The sequence below is a fragment of the Clarias gariepinus genome, chromosome 26, assembly GCF_024256425.1.
Source record: "Clarias gariepinus isolate MV-2021 ecotype Netherlands chromosome 26, CGAR_prim_01v2, whole genome shotgun sequence".
Lineage (NCBI taxonomy): Eukaryota > Metazoa > Chordata > Actinopteri > Siluriformes > Clariidae > Clarias > Clarias gariepinus.
In genome coordinates, this window is record NC_071125.1 from 14820653 (window position 1) to 14844687 (window position 24035).

General features: G+C 38.0%; 1 protein-coding gene across 1 annotated transcript in view; it reads left to right on the top strand.

Moving 5' to 3' along the window:
* Window positions 1-476: 476 nt before the first annotated feature.
* hs6st1b (heparan sulfate 6-O-sulfotransferase 1b) overlaps window positions 477-24035 on the top strand; it is a 76439-nt gene continuing 52880 nt past the window's right edge. The window contains exon 1 of the mRNA XM_053487881.1: window positions 477-1306. Coding sequence (XP_053343856.1) covers window positions 786-1306 — 521 coding nt within the window. The 5' untranslated portion in view covers window positions 477-785. The remainder of the gene's footprint in view (window positions 1307-24035) is intronic.

Consider the following 24035-nt stretch of genomic DNA (forward strand, 5'->3'; position numbering starts at 1 on the left):
AAAACCATTTTTTACATGATAAACTATGAAATACGTGAAAATATTTGTAGTTCCTTGAACATCCTTGATATTTATACAGACTTCAGTGAGTGTATCATTTCCTGAATGTATTTCCTGTCTCAAACAGTATGCAAGTCGATTTTTTTTCTGATTTTTAATATTATTTTCTATTTCCATAATGCATTCTTGTTGTTCAAAGTTATATACATCTGCTTATTGTTATGTTGTAGCTTTGGTAGTCAAAGGGAAATTATTCTTTATCTTTTAATCTTCTTAGTTTTTTTTATATACATGACTATTTACTGTCTCACTTAAAAGCGAGGTGCGATCAGCTCAGAAGTGCATTTCTTTACAAATACAGAGTCGGCGTTGGATACCAACCAAAGTATTAAAACGCTCGGCTTGCTTTTACTCTCTGTGAACTGTGTGTATGTGTGTGCGCGTGTGCGCGTAAGTTAGTGGGTGTCGCTGTGCGCTCGCTCGAGCGCTACGCAATGATCACACGAGACAAGGAAGCCGTACGAGACGGCAGCGGATCAGCGGAAGCACGATCAATCTCCGAAAGTCCCGTGTGCGATCGCTTCGCTTCAGACGCTCGGGCTTTCCGGTTGGACCAGTCTCGCGCCAGACAAGCTTTCGGTGGATAATAATGTGTCAGTGTTTACTGCGCGCGCGCGCGCGGCGGGCTGTCGAGCCGCTCCGGTGCCGCTGATGTATGGAGGGCGCGAGCGAGCACCGAGCCAAACCCGCTCCCCGAGACCCCGCTGTGTGAGACATGGTGACAGATGAACATCGCGGGAAGGACCATGGCTGAGCGAGCCAGCAAATTCGTGCTGATCGTCGTTGGCTCCGTGTTCTTCATGCTCATTCTGTACCAGTACGTAGCGCCCGGTGCGATCAACTTCGGCTTCCCGGCGCATGGCTACCTCACCGAGGAGGACATGACCATCTTCCCTACACCGGACCCGCACTATGTGAAAAAGTACTACTTCCCGGTGAGGGACTTGGAGCGCAGTGTGGACTTCGAGATCAAGGGCGAGGACGTGATTGTGTTCCTGCACATCCAAAAAACAGGCGGCACGACATTCGGACGGCACCTGGTGCAAAATGTGCGGCTGGAGCTGCCGTGCGACTGCAGGCCGGGCCAGAAAAAGTGCACTTGCTACCGACCGAACCGCAAAGAGACGTGGCTCTTCTCGCGCTTTTCTACCGGCTGGAGCTGCGGCTTGCACGCGGACTGGACCGAACTCACCAACTGTGTGCCCGGAGTCCTGAACAGGAAGGAGAGCAAGACAAAGAAACTGAGGTGAGGCTTCTGTAACTCACTGCATTTAAATCCCTGTGTGGGTTAATCCGACGCTCTGTCTGCCATCATGTAGTATTGGTTTGAAAGTCTTGCATAGAAGAACCCTGACCTGACCTGACCTGACCTGACCCAGACCTGAGTGGCTTTATTACTGCTTTCATTCATGTCAGTAAGACAGTTTAAGGTCCTGGAGAAAAAGATGACATTATGATGAAAGTACCTGTAAACTGTACCTTTCCTGGCCTTCTATATTACAACACCTGCAAATGCAGATCCATTAACGTACCTTTTTAAAATGATTTAAGATACATAAAGTCTACAACCTTTTCATTATTCTTATTAAGTATTAAAGTTACTCATATACAGCCTGCAGATTGTTATCTAAAATGGATCTGCTGAATGTTCAGAAAATGTGTGCTTTGGGGTTCCACCCCAGCGACATACAGTTTATTGCCCCTTTTACTGAGAGTGCAGGGTCGCTTAAGGTGAGTGCAGATGTTTATTGCTATTATATCGTGCTAGATTATATTTAAACCCATTTCTGTAAGAGTGACAATGTTACATCTGCTAGACCTTCCACACACACACACACCTTTCTTTTATGATTATTGCACCACTGATCATCTGCTTTTGATTACTGTTTAAAGGAAATTAAGATGAAGACTCTCACGGTGGTTACTCTACTATGTTGTTGTGTCATGTTCTGAGTCATTTCTCACATCCTTTTATTAGTAATGACTGCATTAATGCAGAAAAGCAAAAGGGAGAGTTTTGAGTAAAGAGGCTCTGGAGTGTGACAAAGCTCTGTGGCTGCAAGTTTGCGGGAGGTCTGACGGAATCCTGAAAAACACCAGGAAGATGGTGTTACAATTCCAGACTCCTACGTTCTGTTGTCTTTCCTGGAAAGAAAAATGCTGGTGGTGAATATGCTTAGCCGGGTTATAATACAAACGCAGAATGGGAACAGACTTGTGTTCCTATATATGAATATATTCATTTTGTTTCTGCTTTTTTTTTTTTAAAAAAAGGATGTTATCACAGATTTGTTTAACTGTACTTCCTGTTACAAGAAATGCTGATACAGTAAAACAGTTCACCGGAAATGAAAATTCTTGTGGCGGTTTCTGTAATGCTTTTGTGTCCTGTTGTGAGTAATGTCTGGGAAATGTTTGAATTATTAAAAAAAAAAAAAAAAACAGATTTCCTGTCATAAGGCTTTGAATATGGCAGGGCTCCAGGGCTCCAGTTTCGCAGGATGTACAGTGGCATTTTATGCATCCTGGAAAAAAAAAACCAAAATAAAAAACACGAAGATTATGTTAAAATCCCGGGGAAATCCTTAGCGTGATTACTGGTAGAAAAATGTTCAGGATTATTTAATTCCTCAGGGTGTGAGCCAAAATGTGTGTTTGCCATCAGAAAAAAGTTATTCATTGCTCATTAACACCTCTCTGTGTTTGTTCTTGCATATGATGCACATCATGTTTCAAACAGCTGGAGTGACTGGATAGGGAAATGAGGCATAACAAAGCAAACCTGCATTCCTCTACTTAAATTGACTGCAGTGATATTTTGGTGGAAATAGAGTAAAGGCATGCTTTCAGTGCAAAAAACTAACCTGACAGAAAGTGTGTGTTTTATGGATGGTTGTATTCAATAAGAAGACTGAGCATGGTCTAAAAACCAGATCAAGTGGTTTAAAACTGTAAAACACTGGTTCAATTCAATCAGCTGTACAGTAATGAACAAACCCAAAACCCAACACAAACTAAGCTCACAAGTGCACCTGTCATCGTCTCTATATGTGTTTTCTGTATTTCTAAGCTACCTGTTAAACATTTTATGTAAACCCACTGTTTTCCAGAGTAAACTGTAAATTTTTTTTAACATAACCATAACACAAACAACAACAACAAAAAAAAACACAAAACAGCAGTAAGTTTACTTCTGTTTTTTAAATTTGTCGTATATTTTTAATGGAAGTGTGTTAGTGGTTGGCTTATTAATGGTCCTTCAGTTCTGGTGTGAGTGAGTGTTGGATTAATCTCCTGCTCTTTAATGGGTTTTATGGGAGCTGCAGCAGCTCATTATGATCATCATGGTGTGTGCAGTTAGGATTACGGGCATGTCCCGGGGGTAATGTCGCAGTAACACACACGCACACAGATCCACACATACACACACACACAAAGTGTGTCTTAACTAGAAGATTGAAAGCTGTTGTTTAAGATTAGCATCTCAGCATAAGATGGACCACGGTGACTGATAAATGGCAGTGTGGTGTTGGATGTGGATTTTAAGTTATTAAACTGCACTGTGCATTCTTATAACATGTGAAAGTTCTAGTGTCGGCATAAAAAAAAAAACTGATTGGGCTCATTCAAAAGGCAATTTCTTCATCATTTGCTTTGATTCGTCTATTTCTCTAGTTGTTCTCTAGTTAGATGGAAAACAAAGCAGTGAACTGTTTCTGAAAGTGAATGTTTCTTTCAAAAGTTTGAACCCCTTGAACTATTGACTGTGTAACCGGGGGAAAGAACCTTGGCATCCACCCCTCACAATGCTCCTATTGTGGTTCTTAAGGCCTTTAAACCATGCGAATCCTAACATTAATCCTTCCGTCTGAGTGATTGCTGTGGTTTTACTAGGTGAGTTACTTATTATCACTTCTACGCAGTTTTTATTGCCCCTGTTAAATGCACAGCCATTGAGTTCTCTAACTAACCCATAGCCACTAGCAGCAGGTTGTGTGGAACATCTGTGTGCTCGGCTAAGCAGCTGCTTGACTAAATAATTACACAGCAAATAGCATTATTCTTCCTCCACTTTATTGCCTTGACTGTGTTTTGGGTGAGTAGCATGCAGCAAGGCTTTTCCCATGTATCTGGTTTTTAAAGTGATGCGTATGTCAAACATCTGGGTTTTTCCGCAGTGAAACTGATTGAGACATTGGAACTCATGAGCTGTTTTGGCCTTTAAATAACCTCAGGAAAACATTTAAGCCAATTCCCCTTATTAGTAAGACAGATAGTTAATGAGGATCCTGGAAAAAGTACAAAATGTACTGTCAGCATGGGTGAATTGTTGGTTTACATCCAATTTGTATTCAGGGTCTTTCTAGTCTCAGTTTATATCAGTAAATGTCTGATTTACAGTCTATAAGCCATAATTGTCTGCTCAAATGTGATGTACCCTTGATTTAGCTCATTCATTTTTGAGATGGCAAGCACATACGGGGGTACTCGGGTATCTTCTTACAAGCTGGACCTACGCTACCAAATCTGTTTCGCAAGGCTGGGTTTATCATGTATCTCAGATAAGGAGTATTGATTTTATGCTCATCTTCCCACATAATAGGTGGGTAAGATTGAAAACAAAACATGGCACCAAAAAGTGGTTATTTTTGCACTTAAGTACAGCACAGTTGTGATAAGATACTTTAAGTTTCCTGAACAAAAATAAATCATGGCACATTTTCAGGCAATATAAATATAGCCGACTTTATTTGGGAATCTGTGTTGGTAAGAGCAGCACTGTCAGAGATAGTGTTGTGCGAAATAGGTCAGAATGTCACAGAGTGGAAAAGGGCTCTTAAAGATTTTGGCATAGAAAAAGGATACGCGTCATTCCCAAATCTGACAGCTCAATATATGTTCTCGTAACATTGTGATAATTTTATAATTTATGAGATTGTTAGGGAACGGTATGCGAAATAATTTAGGCAGTCACAAAATTGAGCTCAGACAGTGTTAGAGGTAGAGTGGGCTAAAACTGACAGATAGTGTCTCAAGACAATGGTGGCACACTTACTTGGCAAGATGTATTGTACTTAAAGTGAGGGGATGCTTTGCAGCTATAAACATTCCCCAGCAGCCTTGCTTTTTTCCTCTTTGTTGAAATTTGTGAGACAGCAGTTACAGAAACTTGGAAGCTGTGAGTTTTTAGGACTCCCAAACCAGAAAACGTAAAGGAACAGCCTTACCTATAAATGTTACCAAGAGCTGCGGCAACTACTGTACTTTTTAAATGAACAAAACACTTCACCATATGAACCACAAGTGTCGAGTATCCACCAAACAAGTCTCATACAAGTTCTTACTTTAGAAATAATTTATGCAAAAGGGCACAGTAGACAGTTACTGTCAGACCGTGCTACAAAAATAATTTCCAATGGGGGTGGTGTGATTATGCCCGATGCACGATGCGTTACTTTCTTAAAACTGCATGGCCTGAAATGTGGTATTACAATTATATCATATATTTTTGACAACAAATACAATTTGTCTTTTTTACTTAAGCAATATTTGATTCACAGTTTTTGCAAGTTTTCTCAGCGATCTCGGTTACCTGCATTCACACTGATCGAATGGTAATTTCCAGAAGTACATTTCAAAAATAATTCTGTGCCATTCTCGGTACTTAAATGCCATTCTCGGATTAAATCTTCTGCTGTCTTTATCCATGCTTCCTGTGGTGTAAATCATAGCTTATATGCTTCTTGGCTGTACCTGATATTTTACTTAATAATTGCCCCAAAGCACAAGAGTAATAATTCTGGCAATTTGGATATGCCAAAGAGAATCCATGAAATGCTTCATATACCTAAAAGGTATAAGTGAAAAGTTCACAATAAGTACGGGAAACAAACTTGTACGAATTCCTGTAAAATAATCAATTTCTGCTAGTTTTGCTGTTGCACTGCAAACTGATGAAATAATGGGCACAGAGCATAAGGGATATGAACAGAAAAAATGCAGTGTGTTGTAGAAGAAATCATCGAGCCTGTACAAAGACAGCAGGGGATTTCCTAATACGTGTGACAACAAAACATCTACACTATGATTTGTTGTGTATAAATAACCGATCAGCGGTTAAGGCATTGGACTACGGTGCGGAAGGTCCCAAGTTCAAATCCCACGACCACCAAGTTGTCCTGTTAGGCCCTTAACCTGCTTAACTCTCAACTGCTCAGATAACAGGATAAAAAAATGTCGTTCTGGATAAGAATAATCTGCCAAATTTATTTATGTACAACATGTAATCTAATTAATCGATATAATCTATAAACTGCAGAAAACTATAATTAATGAAATAAAGTCAAAATGTGGAAATAAAGTTACAACACTCTGAGGACCTTTTAGTGTCTGGTGCATTTTGTGGGTTTTATAAGGAAATTAGCTACTCATTTGACTAAGCATCCTGCAGAACCACCCACAGTTCTTCTGAGCACTTTGAATGTTTCACCTGCTTCTTTTTTGCATGCAAAATCCAGCAGCTTCCAAAATTTGGCTTTTTGCACGAAAAGTGGTTTCTTATGTTATATGTTGCTTTCTTTTCTAGCCTACAATTTTTTTCCCCCGTAACTTTTAATTTTGTGGTGGAATACAGATGTTTGAAAATCAGAAATGTGTTTGTATTGACTGAATAATGATGTCATAAAATAATCTTTAACAAAATTCTTACTAAAAACTAAGACTTTTCTCTATAAAAGGTACTTGTGGGGTTTGGTTTTCGTCACAATTTTTGCGGTACAGTATCTTAAAATACACCTCCTGCGGATAATGCTATATTATCTTGAATATCGGCACAGCTGTTATTTGCCATGGGCACAAAGCTGCTTGAATACAACAGTTCAATAAACAACAAATTAGTATTGAGAAACTGACATTGAGTAACTGACACCGTATGGCCACATGATTTGTTTCTTTTTGCTCTGCTAGTTGGAATCCCTAAGATGTTACCATCAAATTACATCCTGATGGCTGGTTGGCTCACTAGATACATTTATTTACATTCCCATAGATTATGGTTCCATTGTTATTGGCCTCTCATCTCCCCTCCAAAGACTCCTTCCATAATTTATGATAAATCTTTACTACTTTATCGGATCAAGAAATAAATGTTTTTTTAAATCAGTTTTTTATTATTAGTTCCAGATCAATGTGGAATGCATTAATACAAATTCATCATTAATATTACATCTAGAACTCCTGCCAGATCCATGCTGATAAGAACATTAATCAACAGTTTCTGATTTAAGAACTGAACTCTTGCTGTTGCAAAAAGGAAGTTAATTAACAATTTGCAAACAGTCGTAATCAAGAATACAGCAGTGCTTTGGTGTAAGTATGATGTGGAGTTCAATCATGCATGAAGGACACGGGAACTTTAAGTTCACCTTCAGTGCTATTGAGGCTGGCAAATGGGCCATGTAGTTTATTAAAACAGGGCAGTATAAAAGCTTGGAGGCTGATTATGAAAGGAGGGTTAGAAGAGCACTGGAATCAGGGGTTATAGATAGCCTCTCGATGGGTTTCAATGCTCTTTTGGCCCACTGGTGTAATTCTGGAGAAAGGTGCATCCTGGTGGTAATAATAGCAGAGCTGGCTCCAGGATGTGATTTAGTATGAAGCCTGAGGACAGGCCAGCCTGAGCTGGCACAGAGCTTGCTAAGCCCTTAACTGCCTGTCTACTGAGACAAATGAGGAGCAAGTTCTCTTTGGCTATAGCTCACTTTTACTTCCTCTCTCTCTCTCTCTCTCTCTCTCTCCCCATCACCTCAATACCTCCAAGGACCATTACATGAATACTCACCTCTATTCAAGCTTTAAAAATCATTCAAATGTTTTATTGGAACAAAATCACTGGCACCGCTGTATTTTCAGCATTCACTCTTTTCACATTCTCTACTCATCACAAAACGTAACTGGAGGGAGTGAAGGGGAAGAAATGGCTTCATCGTTTTGAGGAGCAGTTTGCACTTTCAGTGGATCAGGATATGTAATTTTTTTTAATACACTACACTTAATTCATTTAGCCTTCTCAGGTCATTGTATGACAGTAATTGGGCCATTTTCGCTGTACTCATGCTGATCCTGTCTAACAGCAGAGCGTGAACTGAAACTCCACCAGTGCCTTGGTGCATGTATCACACCATTACTGTGTCTCAGAAAGAGACTCATTTATTTGGAACAAGATTTTGAGCATGGGCCTAATTTGTAAAAAATTGACACTTCTTTATCGGGATGGACAAATTATACATTATATTTTTTAGGTAACCCGCAGGGGTAAATAGCTTCAATTGGTTTTAGATCACATGGCATTAATACAGAACGTTATTGTTCTCGTCTAACAAGGTTTCCAATGTAGTAGTTATTGTTTGCATCCAGAATCAAAAGTCAACAAACCAACATGGATCAACTGTAACAGGTGGTGTTGTGTTTACATGCAAGATATTATTTAAGATGTAAGAAAGATTGAAATTCTACATAATTAATTTGTACATTTAGCAGGAGAGTGTTATGAGCTTTACACTTGACTTGACTTTGCTCAGGTTGGTCAGTGATTTGTCAGTGCTAGTGCCTGGCTGGTGTGTTTAGTGCGGGAAGTGGAGTGATTTCGAGGCATCATCCACTAACCAGCAGTAGCTGTGTGTGTGTGTTCGCATGCATGTTGGCCGCTGCAATGCAGGTGCATGTCACTCATCCCAATTGACTCTTACAGACCACGTTCATAGCCAGGAGTGCTCTGATAATGGGGTAGACTTTCAACTCTCTCATGGTGTTGGAAGCAAACAGCGAAAGGTATGGTACCTGGGGAATAATGGCTCTGTGTGTATGTGTGTATTACTCCGGTTGGCTATGGACAGCCCTTTGTGTGCTAATCCAATCAGATCAGTGGGGATTAAAACCTTTCGACACCAAAGCAGACTATGGAGTTTATGCAAATCCATTTAGTGTTCAGTGCTGCTGCTGTACTGAACTTGTATATGGAAGCAGGAGAAAGAGCAATGCAGTGGGAGGATGGGATCACATACATTATATCGCTGTACTGACTGCCAAAGCCTGTCTCGCTTAATAAATTCTGTTATACAAAGTGCAAACAATTTCCACAACATCGGAAACAGGATATTACACGACACTATGTAATGCATTTCTCTAGAATGTTAATGTATATCAGTAAAGCTGGTGGAATATAAAAAAAAAATTTGGGCAAGAAATTTAAAGTGGTTTGATATTTGCATAAGGAGGTATATGCACGCAAACCTGCTAAACAAAAATTTTCATTTTTGAGCCTTCCCACTGTCTGTGATTGGTCCGTAGGGCTACGTGACCTTGTTGTTTCACAACAAGACAAAACACATCTGAGAGACAACTCAAATTTACCAGCGTATTCCTGGTAATTCCTGCTCCTTATCAGACACAGTTAAAGAATTCAGGAGCTCCCTAGGATTCAGTGACAAAATCAGTCCAAATGTGATCCATTGCCAGGCCACAACATAGCCATGAAAAAATATTATATTATTAAAATATTATCATAGCTACAAATTACATACACAATATAAAGTATACCTATGTTTAGACTAGAGACAGGCTTTTAATTAATAATTTATCAAAATCAATCGTCCTCTAATAGACATAATCTTGCCCATGTCAATTATTTCTTTAAACCAATATTTACAAAAGTTATACTTTAAAATAAAAACGCAACATTAATATTTGTGCATATTTACAGTACAAACCTTGTCAGTGAAATATGAGTGCAAAGACAAAATAATAGTTCATTGATCATAATCAGATTAAAATGTTTAATTAATCATGATATCGCCCAGCACTACTTGAGACCGTGTAATGGAACACGAGTGCATATTAAAACCAAGATTTTTTTCCCCACCAGATTTAGTGGTATATAATATCTTACCCATGCTAATTAATAATGTATATGTCTAAAATAACCAATTCTCTAGCTTTGCTCTGTTTTTAAAATTATTATTATTGTTTTTTAGGAATTTAGAAAATGTTCACTCTTGAACAAATAAGGATAAAATTGACAGCTTGAACTCGTCATCGTTTAAAATGAGGAACCCACAGCTGCACATACTGAACTGAAACTTAACCTGCTCTTCCTGCTCTCTGGCTGGTCATGGGAAAACGGGGCTATCCAGAGATCAGATTGATTTCTGGAAAGGACAAATTACAGAGTGATGACTGATTAACCAGAAAGCTTTTATTGGAGCTTGCTTTTTGTGTGCGTGTGTGCGTGCGTGTGTGTGTGTCTGTTTGTGCACCTGCTTGTTTTTGTATCTCAATGGGAACTAAATTTCTGAAAAACGATCAGGAATGACCAACCAAGTAATAGTTTCTGTAAGAGAAGACCTTTTTTTTTTACAATATATTTCATTACACAGTAAACGAGCCAAGACAGCTCTCTTTAGGATACTAAGGTTAAGTTTGGGGTTAGATTTAGGAGCAGACATAGTATTACATTTTCTTAAAATAATTATGTAAATGTTTGTAAGTCAAAAGGATGTCAACACATGCATGTGTGTTTGTTTGTATGTGATGGAAGGTAAGGGATTGAACAGTTTGTGTGTTTCTGTTTGCGTATATGGAAAAGAGAGAGAGAGCGAGAGCGAGACAGAGAGCGAGAGAGAGAGAGAGCGAGAGAGAGCGCATGATTGCCTGCCTTTCTCCCATACTTAAATACAAAGATGCCCATCTCAACGAAGCGGACTAATAATAGATTAGAAGCCTATCATGGTGATCTCAGGCAATCTGTCACCTCCTCCTCCTCCACTGGTAGGAACCAGCAAGCTTGCTGCACAAATTAACACCAGGCTATCAGTGGCAGGCCTCTAAATAAAATGTGACTGGAGAAAAAGATGGTCAGGTACACTTTGCATGTACGTGACAGGAGTGTAATTAGGGTTACACCAAATGTTTGGACATCAACTATATTAGTCCATTAAAAAAAATATATATATATATAAACCCAGCAGGACTGGTAATTGGCTGGATGAGTCATAATGCCTGATTTTGTCTTTCTGTTCTGACTGTTGTGCTCCAGTTACTGATGGCTTGTTCACATGCAACAGCACAACACCAGAGACATTCTCCATTATGTGGGAGGACAGGATCCTAAACAGAGCTCCAGACAAACATAAATCCTTAGGAGACTTTGGACCCTAAACCCAAAATATTTAGGAGCCAAATCAAATATTTAGGAGACAGAATTCGACCCTTTTTTTTTATAACATAACCAGGTGTGTTCATGTCGCCATGATGATTTAAACTTAATTTAGATAGCTGTGCATTGTTGGCATTAACTTGAATCTATTAAAATGATATACTTTATTATGAATACTGACTGAGTCCCGCCCTAAGTTTTTGTTTTGTCATTAATCTTTTTTTTTTTGTCAGTTGTTGTTGTTCGTTATTTAGCATGGCACTGGTCGAATTTCAAAAGCTGCCGAGAATCTAAAAGGAAATGCTTAACATAATTAAAATAAAATTAACTCTGATCAAAAAATGTTACCAAATTAAGCGTTAAATTAATCTCTTTTGTTGTTTTGCGGTTCACTTTACCAGCTGCTTGTCGGCACAGCACTAAGTGCATTCCCTGTGAACTGAGCATGAGAGTACAGGATAGTACACACTCGATAGTACAGAAAGGCTGCATTCAGTAACCAGAGCGCTTGCGAAAAGTGTATGACAGTTGAACGGCCTGATGATCTGTTTTATGTTCACTCTCGCTATTGATAGTCTGTACTATCACGCATTCATGTATTTTTGCTGTGATTTTTGTGTAATATTGCAACTTTGTGCCCTCCGCTGATTGATGATGGTACAGTCTGTGGCTCTTATTATTTTTTGTCTTAAAGAAAAATTGAAACTATCAATGATTCCCCATACTACCATCAATCATCTCAAGCCTAAGAACAACCATAACGGTGCACATCCAAGTTTAACCAAAAATTTTAGTTGTTTTTAATTTGCGGTCATTTGTTCATCACTATCGACAGAGTTACGTCCATGTTTAATTAATGGATTACAAATTAACACTTTATTTTTTATATTAAAGATTTAAATAAAGCAGTAAGTTTTCACCTAAATATGAATATTTTTCTGAAATCAGTGTATAAAATTGTATAAAATTATTTTTTTTAAGTTATGATTTTCAGCACAAAACAGGCAAAAATATCTCTCTCTATTTACTGTGGTTTCACTGTATATGTTAATACAGAAGTATTAACACAACATACAGTATGCACAAAACCGATGATTTCACTAATTAGCTTGATCTTATCTGCCTGAAGTGTTGTGCTAATTAAAATCAACTGGTTTAGTTGATGGATGAAACAAATATATGGCAGGACTTTTACTTTCTGAAGCCCACATCTGCACTAAATGCCCAAAACTAGGCAATTCTCAAGTGAAATATGAACTACTGTAGGTAAAATTCTATACATGATTTTCAGAAAGCAATCAAGCAGGCATGGATTGAGCAAGTGCCACTCCAATAGCAATTTTATTGAAGACAATAAATTCTTTTATTATTAAAACATTGAACTTCACTTTTGTATCGATAGTTTGGGCCATCAGTGTATATTGTCCAGTGGAGAGACTGATTAACATTGCAAAAGATTATAGATTTTTTTTTAAACTCATTTTGTAACTTTGTATCATCTTAAACCCACATAAGTCCATGCTATGACAAAACACTTCAATGAATGATAAATTAGAATGATTACTTAGAATTTGGTGTTTGCTGTATGACCTTTTGCAGTTTGCAAAAAGCAAGTCCAGAGGATGTGGGTTGAGAACCAGTCAGTAAGAAAATTAGTCAGGTTAAGAAAAAAAGAAGTGTGTTTAAAGCTTAAAAAGTTACAAAATATAGTTTCACTGTGGAAGTTAAAATAAGGACATATTATAAAAGTCTAAGTTATACTTCTGCATTAACACATGTTTTAGCTTTGCTATAAAAATAAGACCTGTTGTACCAGCGTGAAGTTTTCCCATGAGCTGAGAACATATAATGTACACCGTCAGGTGAATGGTTGGCTGTGTTTTTGTTGTGTACACAGAAATAGTTGGCTAACCAATGCAGTGTAAACTTCCCCTTATCACATCCAGAGCTTTGCATCTTCTATAGAGCTATAGAAATCTGAAACTGTTTTCTCAAAGTGTAATCTGTTAAAAACTTAAAAACAGCTTGCGATATGAACAAAAGATTAACGCTATGGAATAACCACAGTTAAAACATTCTGCTGGTTTCTCTTTCTCCATTTCTCCATACCATATGATGAATCTTTCAGACAACCCTATGAGAATAAATGAGCATAACTGATTCAGAAATGATCATTTTCCCCGTTGTTTGCTTTACACCTGGCAACATAATCTCATTATTGTATAATGAATGTAAACTACAGTCACGATTATTATGTTAAAGCTGTAAAGTGCAAGACCATGTAACAGCTGTAATTCATTATAACGGGCTGCTTCTTTCTGCAGGATCAGCCGCTTTTCTTTCTCTTTCTTCTAACAAACTCCCAGTAAAAACAGTGCATGTTATGTGGACCATAGTAACTTTATAAAAATAAAAACCTAAGCATCCTTTAATTAGAGATTGATGGAATTGTGAAATGTAACACTAGTTACATCGAAGTGCTCTGATACAGTACAAAAGCTGCACAGACTAAATAGCTTTGAGTTAAGCACTTGCTGAAATGCGTCTATTGAGAATTGGCTTGGCTCATAATTAATCCCTCAACGAAATCACACCCTTGTTGTCCTTTTCCTACAGTAAAACATGGAACTTGTGTAGCTTTTTAGCATTTATTTGCTTGGTATGCCAATAACTTTTGCTCTGATTCATATGACGGGTCCTCCTAGGAAACGCGCTCATGTTCTGTGAAAGTATGACTCCTTCGGTCTGTAGGAGTGTCCATGCACAACCTTTTAACAGCCTTGCACGGACATGTACCCAGAAGCATAAATCCACCCTAATGAGTTTGACAGGTCATCGTGAATGTATAAAACAGGCAGGAGATCTTTGCTTATTCCAAGATCAGTTTTTGATTATTATTTGCTTTCGAAACATGTCTTCCTTGAAAGTAAGCGTGGTGCCTTTTCCCTGGATCTCAAGAAACAGATACTTGGACAGACATGGCACTGCTTTTTACACGTACCATTCCTGCATGGCTGTTGAGCAGTTGTCCTACCAGCAGGAAATTGAGTTGTCTGCAATTTACTCTGCTTCCACTTAGTTGCATGTGACCTTCTTGGTGGCACTTCAGTGATTTCAACCTGCCAGTTGGCCTTGTGTATAATTAAGGGGGCCAGGAACAGCAAGATAAAATGAGAAGAGCAGCTTTGAACGGAGGTAGGAAGGCAAGGAAGGGAGAGAGCCTTCCCTAAATGGCCAAGGCCAAGTTGAGGGTTAAAACACCTGACAGGCATTCTACATGTCCGCTTCTTCCAGAGATGGATACACGAGTTGGAGTAGGCAGATACAAGATTGATGTACATTCCACTGGTGAAATTATTATCCGTGTATGGTACTATTTATATCAGCAGTGCTGCTGTTGTGCACAAAGAAGTACATACATCGAGCTTGCCAGAGGCTAGTTTACACTCCAGCGAGCGCAGTTTATTATTGCCTATCATGAGAGTGCACAGAGTTCTGTAGAAATGCATTGAGGAAGAGTATGGCTAGAGCTGCTTCTGGGATGTTGTTGGATTCAGTTATCTAATGCTAGTTTTTGTACTTGGGATTTGATCAGTAAAGCAGTTAAAAAAATGTAAAATGTTTTTTTGTTATCTTAAAAATGTTATCTTAAGTTGAATCCAGGCTAGACCAGGAACTTTCAGACAGATTATTTTGTTTTGCTTTAAATCGGGTACTTTTCGTTCCAGCATCTGTGCATGAACTGTATATACATGCTCATATTAGTTATTGATTGCCTGCGCAAATGATGTGTTTTTTTTCCCTTAAATTATTTTTGCTTACTCCCTATTGAGTTGTGTTAGTTTTATATGGAGAGGTCTTCTGGAGGGTGGTGTGTCTCCTTGGGATTTTAGTTCTGTCTCAGTTCATTTGCTGTGCATATAAGAGCATGTACAGTATGCATCTAAAATGCTTGTGCAATATGTTATTTTTAAATATGCTAAAGAAATAACCCAATGTACATGGATCAGCCATAATATTAACACATTTAACATTAATTATCATTTATACACCAACTGGTGACAGGATTATGGGGACCTAATCCAAGGCTGTATGGTCCAATCCCACAGAAGAGCCAATGAAGCACAAATTGTCAAAAAAATGTCAATGCTGGTCACGATAGAAAGGCATAAACACACCTAGTGTACCATAGCATGTCACACACGGGGCCCAGCAGGCAAAGGCCTCTGATCTTACATTATTGGGCTTAAAGTTTCGCATTGTGATGCTATGCCTGCTTGGTGTATATCTCATCTTAATTACCATGTTGGTAGAGTTTCTTTTATATTCCATATTATAAATATTTAACACTTTTTCTTCAATATGAAAACACTGTAGAAACAGCCTCTATCATCGATCATCTTCAAGCCTCAAGAAGAGAACGAGTTAAAAAGCAGAGTAATAAAATATGGATGACATTTTAAAATAACATGTCAGAGAAGCAATACTTCTGGGGGTTTTAGGAAACTTATTGAGTTCCTAGTGAAGCTGAAAGCCTACACACGTCATGTTGTGGACATTTGACCTCCTAATGATGAAGTGCAACTTGCACGGCCACAAGCGCTCCTTAATAAAGGTCAGCAAAAGCAATCAGCTCGCATCGAATTGAGATCTATGTAGTGCATATGGGAATTTTCTCGTTCCAACAGTACATACCTTTGGAAAAAAAAAATACAGAAGTAGCTTATTCCATGCAAATCAGTCATAAATCTACAGTGTCCTCTAGGCAGCATTACTCATGTGTACAGAAATCTTACACTTGACTACATAGGATGTCTGGATATTATACAGGTTTCTGTTTTTTGGACCAACCAATAGGCATATGCTTAAATGCATTGTTTAAATGTCTTGTCTAAATAATTAAAAGTGTGAATCGATTCTTTACCATGAACTGATTCATCAATTCAGTTAATTTAGTTGACTAATCAAATTGCATAATTCATTATATCGCACAGCTCTACTAGAATGTTAAACTGCTATAATGGTATACTGCTATTTATTATACATAAGAAGCAAAGTGTCAATAACAAATAGATATCTGCTCTCAACCCCCTTCTAAGTCAGACATGCAATGCTTGAAGTATGACAAGGTCCAGTATGTTACCTCGGCATGTCTAGACTGAAACGTTCCTCTGCATGCTGCATTATTCATTCATTTTTCTTTAAATAACTTTAAACGGCAGAATTTGGCACTTCTCCAATGGCCTCCAGAGCTGCGACTTGATGTAGTGCTTTCTTAATCGAAACCTTTTAAATAGAATAACATATGGTACAATTCCCTGCCCTACCCAACCTACAAAGAGCTTGATGATTTACTTTAATGAAGCCAAATATGTGAAGACTGAGAGTTATAAAACCAGAAAATTCCGCTTCCTTCCAAATTAACACGTCAAAAAGCAGAGATGACATGAACTGCTGCTCTTTAGACAAGGCCAAGATTGCTGGAAATCAACAAGTACTGGCATGAAGGGAATGTGGATGAGGGATCGGAAAGAAACTTGGTGTCCTTGCTGTTTTATTGAAAGCCCAAATAGGAAAAGTTGAACCAGTACCATAACTGAGGCAGGGGATTGACTCTTACTGTGAAACTAGGTTGTGTGTGTATTGTACACTGGGTGATTCACTCGAAAAGGCCCCAAACATTTTGTAATAATGGCGAAGCAATCTGAACGAAGGAATGTACAATGAGCCCTCAGTATATAGAGCTTTAAACAGACTCGGATTCCCCTGACTTGGACCGAAAAGGTAGGCACCAGACACACAGTTTAACCATTTACCGATGCGTCCAGGATGGAGTGCCGCATCTAAATGTATCTGGCAAAAAACGGAGATCAGTTCCAGCATAAGATGTAATGCAGTCGATAACACATACGCCAAGGAATGTAGCCTATTCAGTCAGATTGCTTCATAGCAAGATTGCTTCATAGTGAGAGTTATTACGGAATATTCAGGGACTCTTGTGTGTGACTCACCCTGTATGTATGTGTGTGAGTGTGTGTGAGTGTGTGTGAGTGTGTGTGAGTGTGTGTGAGTGTGTGTGAGTGTAAAAGGGAAGGTATGTGTATAGGGATGTGTGTGTGTGTATAGGTGTGTGCGTGTATGTGTGTGTATAAATGTGTTTGTGTGTAATATATATATATTACAGTAAGTCACCAACATACAAACAGGTTTCATTTCGAGAACTCATTCGTATGTACAATTTGTTTGTTAATCCTACAACCAAAGTCTAACATAATTAGTTATACACACTACAAAACTAATCATGCCGATGGTTAAACGATTTACGGTAAAAGAACGAGAAATGTCATCTTTTCACCATGCTCCATTTTCTTAATTATTTCCCCTCTTTTGTGTTCACGTTTATTGCTTGGTGTTGCTTAAAATTCACTTATTACTGTACATGCAAAAGACTCAGCTTGGCTAGTTAGCCAGGAGACAGTTGCTTATTTTATAGATAGCTGAGTGCTGGGCAGATTGAAAAAGTGGCATTTTGTGTAATAAACCAAAGTGAAAAAAAGACCATCATGGTGCTCAAAGTTAATTTACTAAGTCAGAATTACTAATTGTTTTACCTCATCATTATATCCATGTTAATTATGCATGGGTCATTCATTAAGACAATGCAGACAATTGCAAGAAGAAATACACAGAAGTACATAGAAATGATTATAAGTTACATGTTGTGTTGCAATCCAAAAAAATAACTGGAGATAGCTGTAGAATTGCTGTGTAATTGGTGCAAGACTAGGTTGGTGGCTCAAAGCATAAGTGGGTCAGGCTTGAGTGGGGCAGAAGACAGGACCGCTGTGTATATCACTGCTCAGTTATTTGGGCTCGAGTCACAGTTGTGATGAGGTGGGGTGGTTGGGCTGCGAACCATGCCAACCAGTCGACAAGCGTGATAATTGAATTGTGGAAAATGCAAATGCGGGACAGTTCCTATGCCTGCCAAAAGATGTATTCGGGCCATTTCACAGTGGGGCTCTGCTCAAGGATGTTAATGAAATAAATGTAATACATTTAATAAGTAAAATAAATACATTTAAATTTACAACACATACAAAAAGGATTATAAGAGCAGATGTTGGAAGATACATTGTTCCCCAGTACTGGTTCCAATTCTGCCTCTATGACTATATTTTCATTATGGAATTGCAAAAGCAAGGGGAAACTTATCGAAGCAAATGCATTGAAAATGCATGTATGTTTTGTATCATACTATACAGTGGGTGGGTTTTACTGTAAGTAACAAACGAAGCCAACTCCCTCCTGCTGATTCAGTTCATCTTGCACAGTATGTGAATCCACTTAGGCTGACAGGAAGCTAAACGGAGCACCACAGACCAGGGGTGTGAAATATGTCCCTCGAACAAGAAAACCATGCCGGTTAGCTCTGCCTTTCTAATTACGAGGAGATATGGGGAGTGGTTTAGGGGGGAGGCATGTTATCTTTTAAATGATTTATTTACTGGCTGTGGTCCCCAGACCGCAAGGAGATAGCAGTTGATGCTACCGGTTTCGGGGGAAAAAACTAAGCTGAGAATGATTTTCCATCTATAGTTACATCTGTACTGGATATCAGGTACTCATATCATTTAAGATTTCCGGTGTTGTTCTGCTGTGTGTTTGCACTGCATTATTCCTACCCTACCCAAAAAATATTCCATGTGAGTCAGTGATCTTCACCCTTACCTCTTCTGAACTGTGATGCATGGTCCCGTGCTTTAATCTCCTGTCAGCTTATTCCTCGTGCATCAGTGGGTGTGTATGTGTCAATGAGGGCCTATGATGCAAAGGAACAAGATTCAGCCTGTTGGGAGACGCCTCGCATATGATTCACATAGTTAGGCTTAATCAAAGGTCATAGGAATCAAACCGGATCCTGCCCTCCTCGTATTTCAGTTAATCTCTTCTTTTCCCCTTTGTCATCATTTTAGTTGTGCTTTCTCTCTTTGTCTGTCTCTTGTCTCTGTTTGCTAGTGTCAAATGTAATTTCTCAATCTGTTAAGCCCTGAATAGAATATATGAGCTCTCACAGTAGGTCGTGAAGCATAACTCCATAATTGAGTGTCATGTTAAAGTTCTCTGTCATTTCAGATTGATGTTGAAGTGTCGGGTAGAATGCCAATGGGGCACCGAATCCAATTACTCAGCAAGGACAGCAGCTAAATGTGAGAGGGATTGTCCCACACTGGAGTATACTGTATGAACTATGTATTTTCATCAGCAGCGTAAGGTGTGTGAGTCTATTGGTTGACCCCTGTGGGTTTTAGATATTCATGTGTGGAAATGATTCTTCATGCTTCCAGAACCACTCCTTCCTAATTTGAGTCTCAAAATATGCCTGTGTTACCAGAAAAGAAAAAAAAATAATTGTTCGGATAGACCGGACATTCAGGACAGTCATGTCGTCAGCTGACTTTATTGTATTGCCACATAATACAGTCATAATACAATTACTGAGTCTCGACCGACCTGATTACCTGAAGCAACCCCAGATTATGGCCACTATGCATGATTGCTCTGAATCAGGATAAATTTGGACTGAATAGATCACATGACCTTTTTCATGTTCCCCTGCAAATCCTTTTTTTCCTGATTAACTTCATTTAACAAGTGTTTTTTTTTTCAGGATTTTCTTAATTAAATGATCATCTATTCAAATTTCACAGCCACAAATATTCAGCTGCAAATATATTTAGAAAAGTCCTAGCGCCCACTCATCAAGTGGAGTCAGATGAGTGCCATGTAAGGGCCACGTAAATGACAATGTCTTTTTCTTGAGCACCTGCTCTTGCCTTGATTCAAATTTTCTCCCAATCTTGAAGGGAGTGATATTTATGGGGAGCAGTGCAAAGACATTGAGGTCATGGGTTTTCCTGCACCTTCTGGGTGGTGACTTTAGTTTGCAGTGTGAATTGTGTAATCCCTGTTTTTTTTTTATTTTGTTTTTATAATAAAATAAATTAAATTACTGATTAAATTAAAAATAAAATCCAGAAATGGTAACCAATGCTGCATTTCAGCATTCATGTGTATTTCTGTATCGTCTTTCCCTATTAAATTTTATTGCACAAATCGTAATGTTTGTTAAAGTAGTTTTAGAAGGACACTTAAATACAGTTAATAAAGTTGTTCAAGAATGATTTTAATAATAAAAATTTATATTTTTAATAAAATCACTTTTTGACTTCTAAGATGTTTTTTTTTAAATTTACTTAAGTTATGATCTCATTTACGCTTCATTAATTTCAATCAAATTGCGGTTATTTTTTTTTTGATGCTGTTAGTTTGGCCAGATAACATAAATAATTATGCTCAAGTGTGTTCCAAAACATTCTGCCAGAAAGCATCTGAGCAAGTCGGTCTAGAGCTGTTTTCTGCCAAAATTTAGCTCCGTTTAATTTTAATAGTAAAGCGATTTGACCCTGCACTGACCTGTCAACTGCATGTTGTGTAAATTGTGTTGAAGCCAGCATTTCTGTATTGGCTGCTAAATCAAGCCTGGACCAAGGACTGAAGTGCTATAACATTATGACCAGGATGCTGGGTACCCAAGGCTCACCCATGGCTTAAGGGATTAAAGGCCATCCCATTCGCTTAGATGCCACAGAAAAGCCAATGCAGCACAAATTACCAAAAAAGGCAATGCTAGCCACGATAGCGAAGCACCAGAACACAATGCACCGCAGCCCACCGTGAAGGGGGCCTTGCAGGCAAAGAGGCCCAATGTCCTGGTGCCAGACACTACTGCACACCCCATAAATCTTGAAGAGTCACGCCCTGGCCATGTGACATGGTGGCAAGACATGACGAACACCATTTCTTTCTGGCACACAAGCTTGTCTACAACAAGTGGCAACTTTTCATCTGAAAACCACAATATAACCTTCTTTACTAAGCTTTGAACTTTTACAAATCACATCATGGAGTGACTGCATTACATAGCAACTTATGACCTAAAAAAGCCCCATTGCTTCTACATTACTTCTTTCTGTCATGTGACCAGTGAACAAAACTTTGGGCAAAGTAGTGGCTGCCACGAGTGAACTAAATGCATTCAGTGTTTTTTTGGAGAATGTTAAAGCCAAAAAATAGCCAAAGTAATTGTGTTACTGCCATTGCAGTTACCCCAGCTGAGATGAACTACAGGTCTATGTCACTTCCACCATCCATAATAGATTCTGTGATATAGGACATTATGAGATTTGGATGTTGTACGAACACTGAATTATGCTGAATGCCAAATTCTTCTTCTTTTTTTCCCTTAACTGGCATTGGGCGTTTAAATTGCTCATGCTTCTTAGAGCTTCTCTTTCTTTATGTAAAGGAACTGCTTAACATAGTCTTCTTCACAAGAGTGCATTTGCACCATCGATGAACCCATCTCTCAAATCCTTTTTTGAAAATCGCAGTTGTATGTTGCAGTTCATGGCCTCCCACTGCAGTACAGAATGTTTATAGAGATGTCTCCATTGACAAGAGCAATGTGCCCAGATGGCTGAAGAAGTTTAAAGAAGAAGAAATCTGCACTGAAAACAAACCACATGGTCAGTTACGGATTTATTATTTTTTTTGCAAGAAAATGTAGCAGAAAGAGAGTGGTACAACACTCAAAAACTGTGTACAAGAGACTTGAGATCCACGCGTTGTGGAAGTGGTTGTGTTTCCTCTGACTGTTTACATTCGCTTCATCCCGTTCTAGATGGAGATTCCTGAACTATGTTACAATCTGGAGGTTTATGCAGTCAGTCACTGCACAAACGGATGTTATACAATACATACCTGTACTACAGTATTATAGGAATCTGTCATCAACTACAGAAGACAAACTGAAACTGGCAGAGGAGAAAGCTTATGGTACACTGTAAACTGGAGTTTTGGTATTGCTTTTAATGTTTTTTCTGATCTTGATCAATCTTTGCAATTAAAAATGTATGCAGCAAAACTCTTTTTTTTTTAGTTGTTCAAATTTGCTTCCAGTAACTCATTATAAAAAACATAATAATTGCATGAGTTTGCTATATTTTTTAATTAAAACTGAACTAACATATTAATACTAAATTTCACACATAATTAACCACAAATACAACTGCAGGCTGATTTATCTATTGTGACAAAACTGTAGCAGGTGGAGTTATAGCTTTAAACACACACAAATCAAACCTGTATAATAAAAACAAAACAAAACAAAAAAACTATTTTAACATAATATCTTGGTATTTGTCCTTTTAATTTTACTGTTGAGTCTCAAAGAAAACATGAACAATATATTCTCTATCAGTTTGCAATATGTTCTGCTTCATTTGAAAAAAAAAAAAAAAAAATGACATTTTTTTAATAATTTGAACATAGATTTATAAGTATGCTCTAGGTTTGTTAAAATATATATATTTCGGATGTTGGATTCATGTGTTTTGAATTGAAATTTGTACCATTTTTGGACAAAGTCTGACTGAATGTGCCTGAAAATGTCAAGTTGCATAACCACAAAATAATAAGAACTATTAAATATTTCAACTTTCTAAACGGACAATAATTATCATATTTTACAAATACTACATAAAAAAAAAAGATTTTAAAGGTTGTTGTTGATTTTAAATGTAACTTGTTGGTGGGGGCATATGCTGAAAGTGATTTGTAAATAATCCTTGACAAATTATGTTTTTATAAAAACAAATTATACAAATTATATATATATTTTAAAACCATGTTATTAGATAAGAATGGATTATTACAATTTATTCCACATAAGTTTATCCACACCAATTGACTCGAGCTTAAATCGACGATAAAAATCACACATGATCATCAACCAGGTCAAGTAAACTTGGTTTTTACTTTGAATTCAATGATTGACTTTGAATGAAAAACTACAAGATGCATGTCATTTAGTGTAGTAAGCCACACCTTTCATCAAGAATCATTAGGGTAAACACATAATGTCTTTAATCATTTCAGTTTGGAAAAAATATAAAAATGAAACAGCGTGTCTTCATAAATTGTGTGTTCAATGTGAGAGAGAAAGAGAGTGAGTGGGGGGTGGGGGTGGCAAGAAGTCCAAACGATTCTAAGTTTAGGCTGTGTGTGCTTGAAGTGTTTCCAGTCCTCCGTTGTGAGTTTTGAGTGACACGAGTTAAAAGACTATGTTCAGTACATCAGATTCATAGTAGAACAAACATGGAAGTTTTTCTTGGCTTGAAATCTTTTGTAGGAACACTGGTTTATTATATTAATTATGAAATAAAACATAATTGAATTAAAAAATATATATAAATAATTAAATAACAATAACTAAAGCAAGATTCGACTTTGAACTTCTTTAACACCTCCTTTTGCACTTTACTTCGCCTATTGCTTAATTACTTGGAAACACCAATTAGTCTACTCTGCATGTCTGGAGAAAACCCACCATGCACGGGGAGAACATGCAAACTACACGGACACAGATCCAATAAAGGAATCAAATACTCGGCCCTGGAGTGCTAACCACCTTGTAGGTGTTGCTGTTTGTATTAAATTTAATCAGCATCCTAAACTACTTACTCATGGGCCCAATTGGATATGCTGGCCTCTAACATAATGGCTTGTAATTGGAGTCAAATTAAAATCAAACTTGACAGGCCTTAAGCTCATAAACGTGGTGTGAATATCACTCACTCATCATCTAAACCGCTTTATCCTGTATTCAGGGTCATGGGGACCTGAAGCCTATCACAGGAGG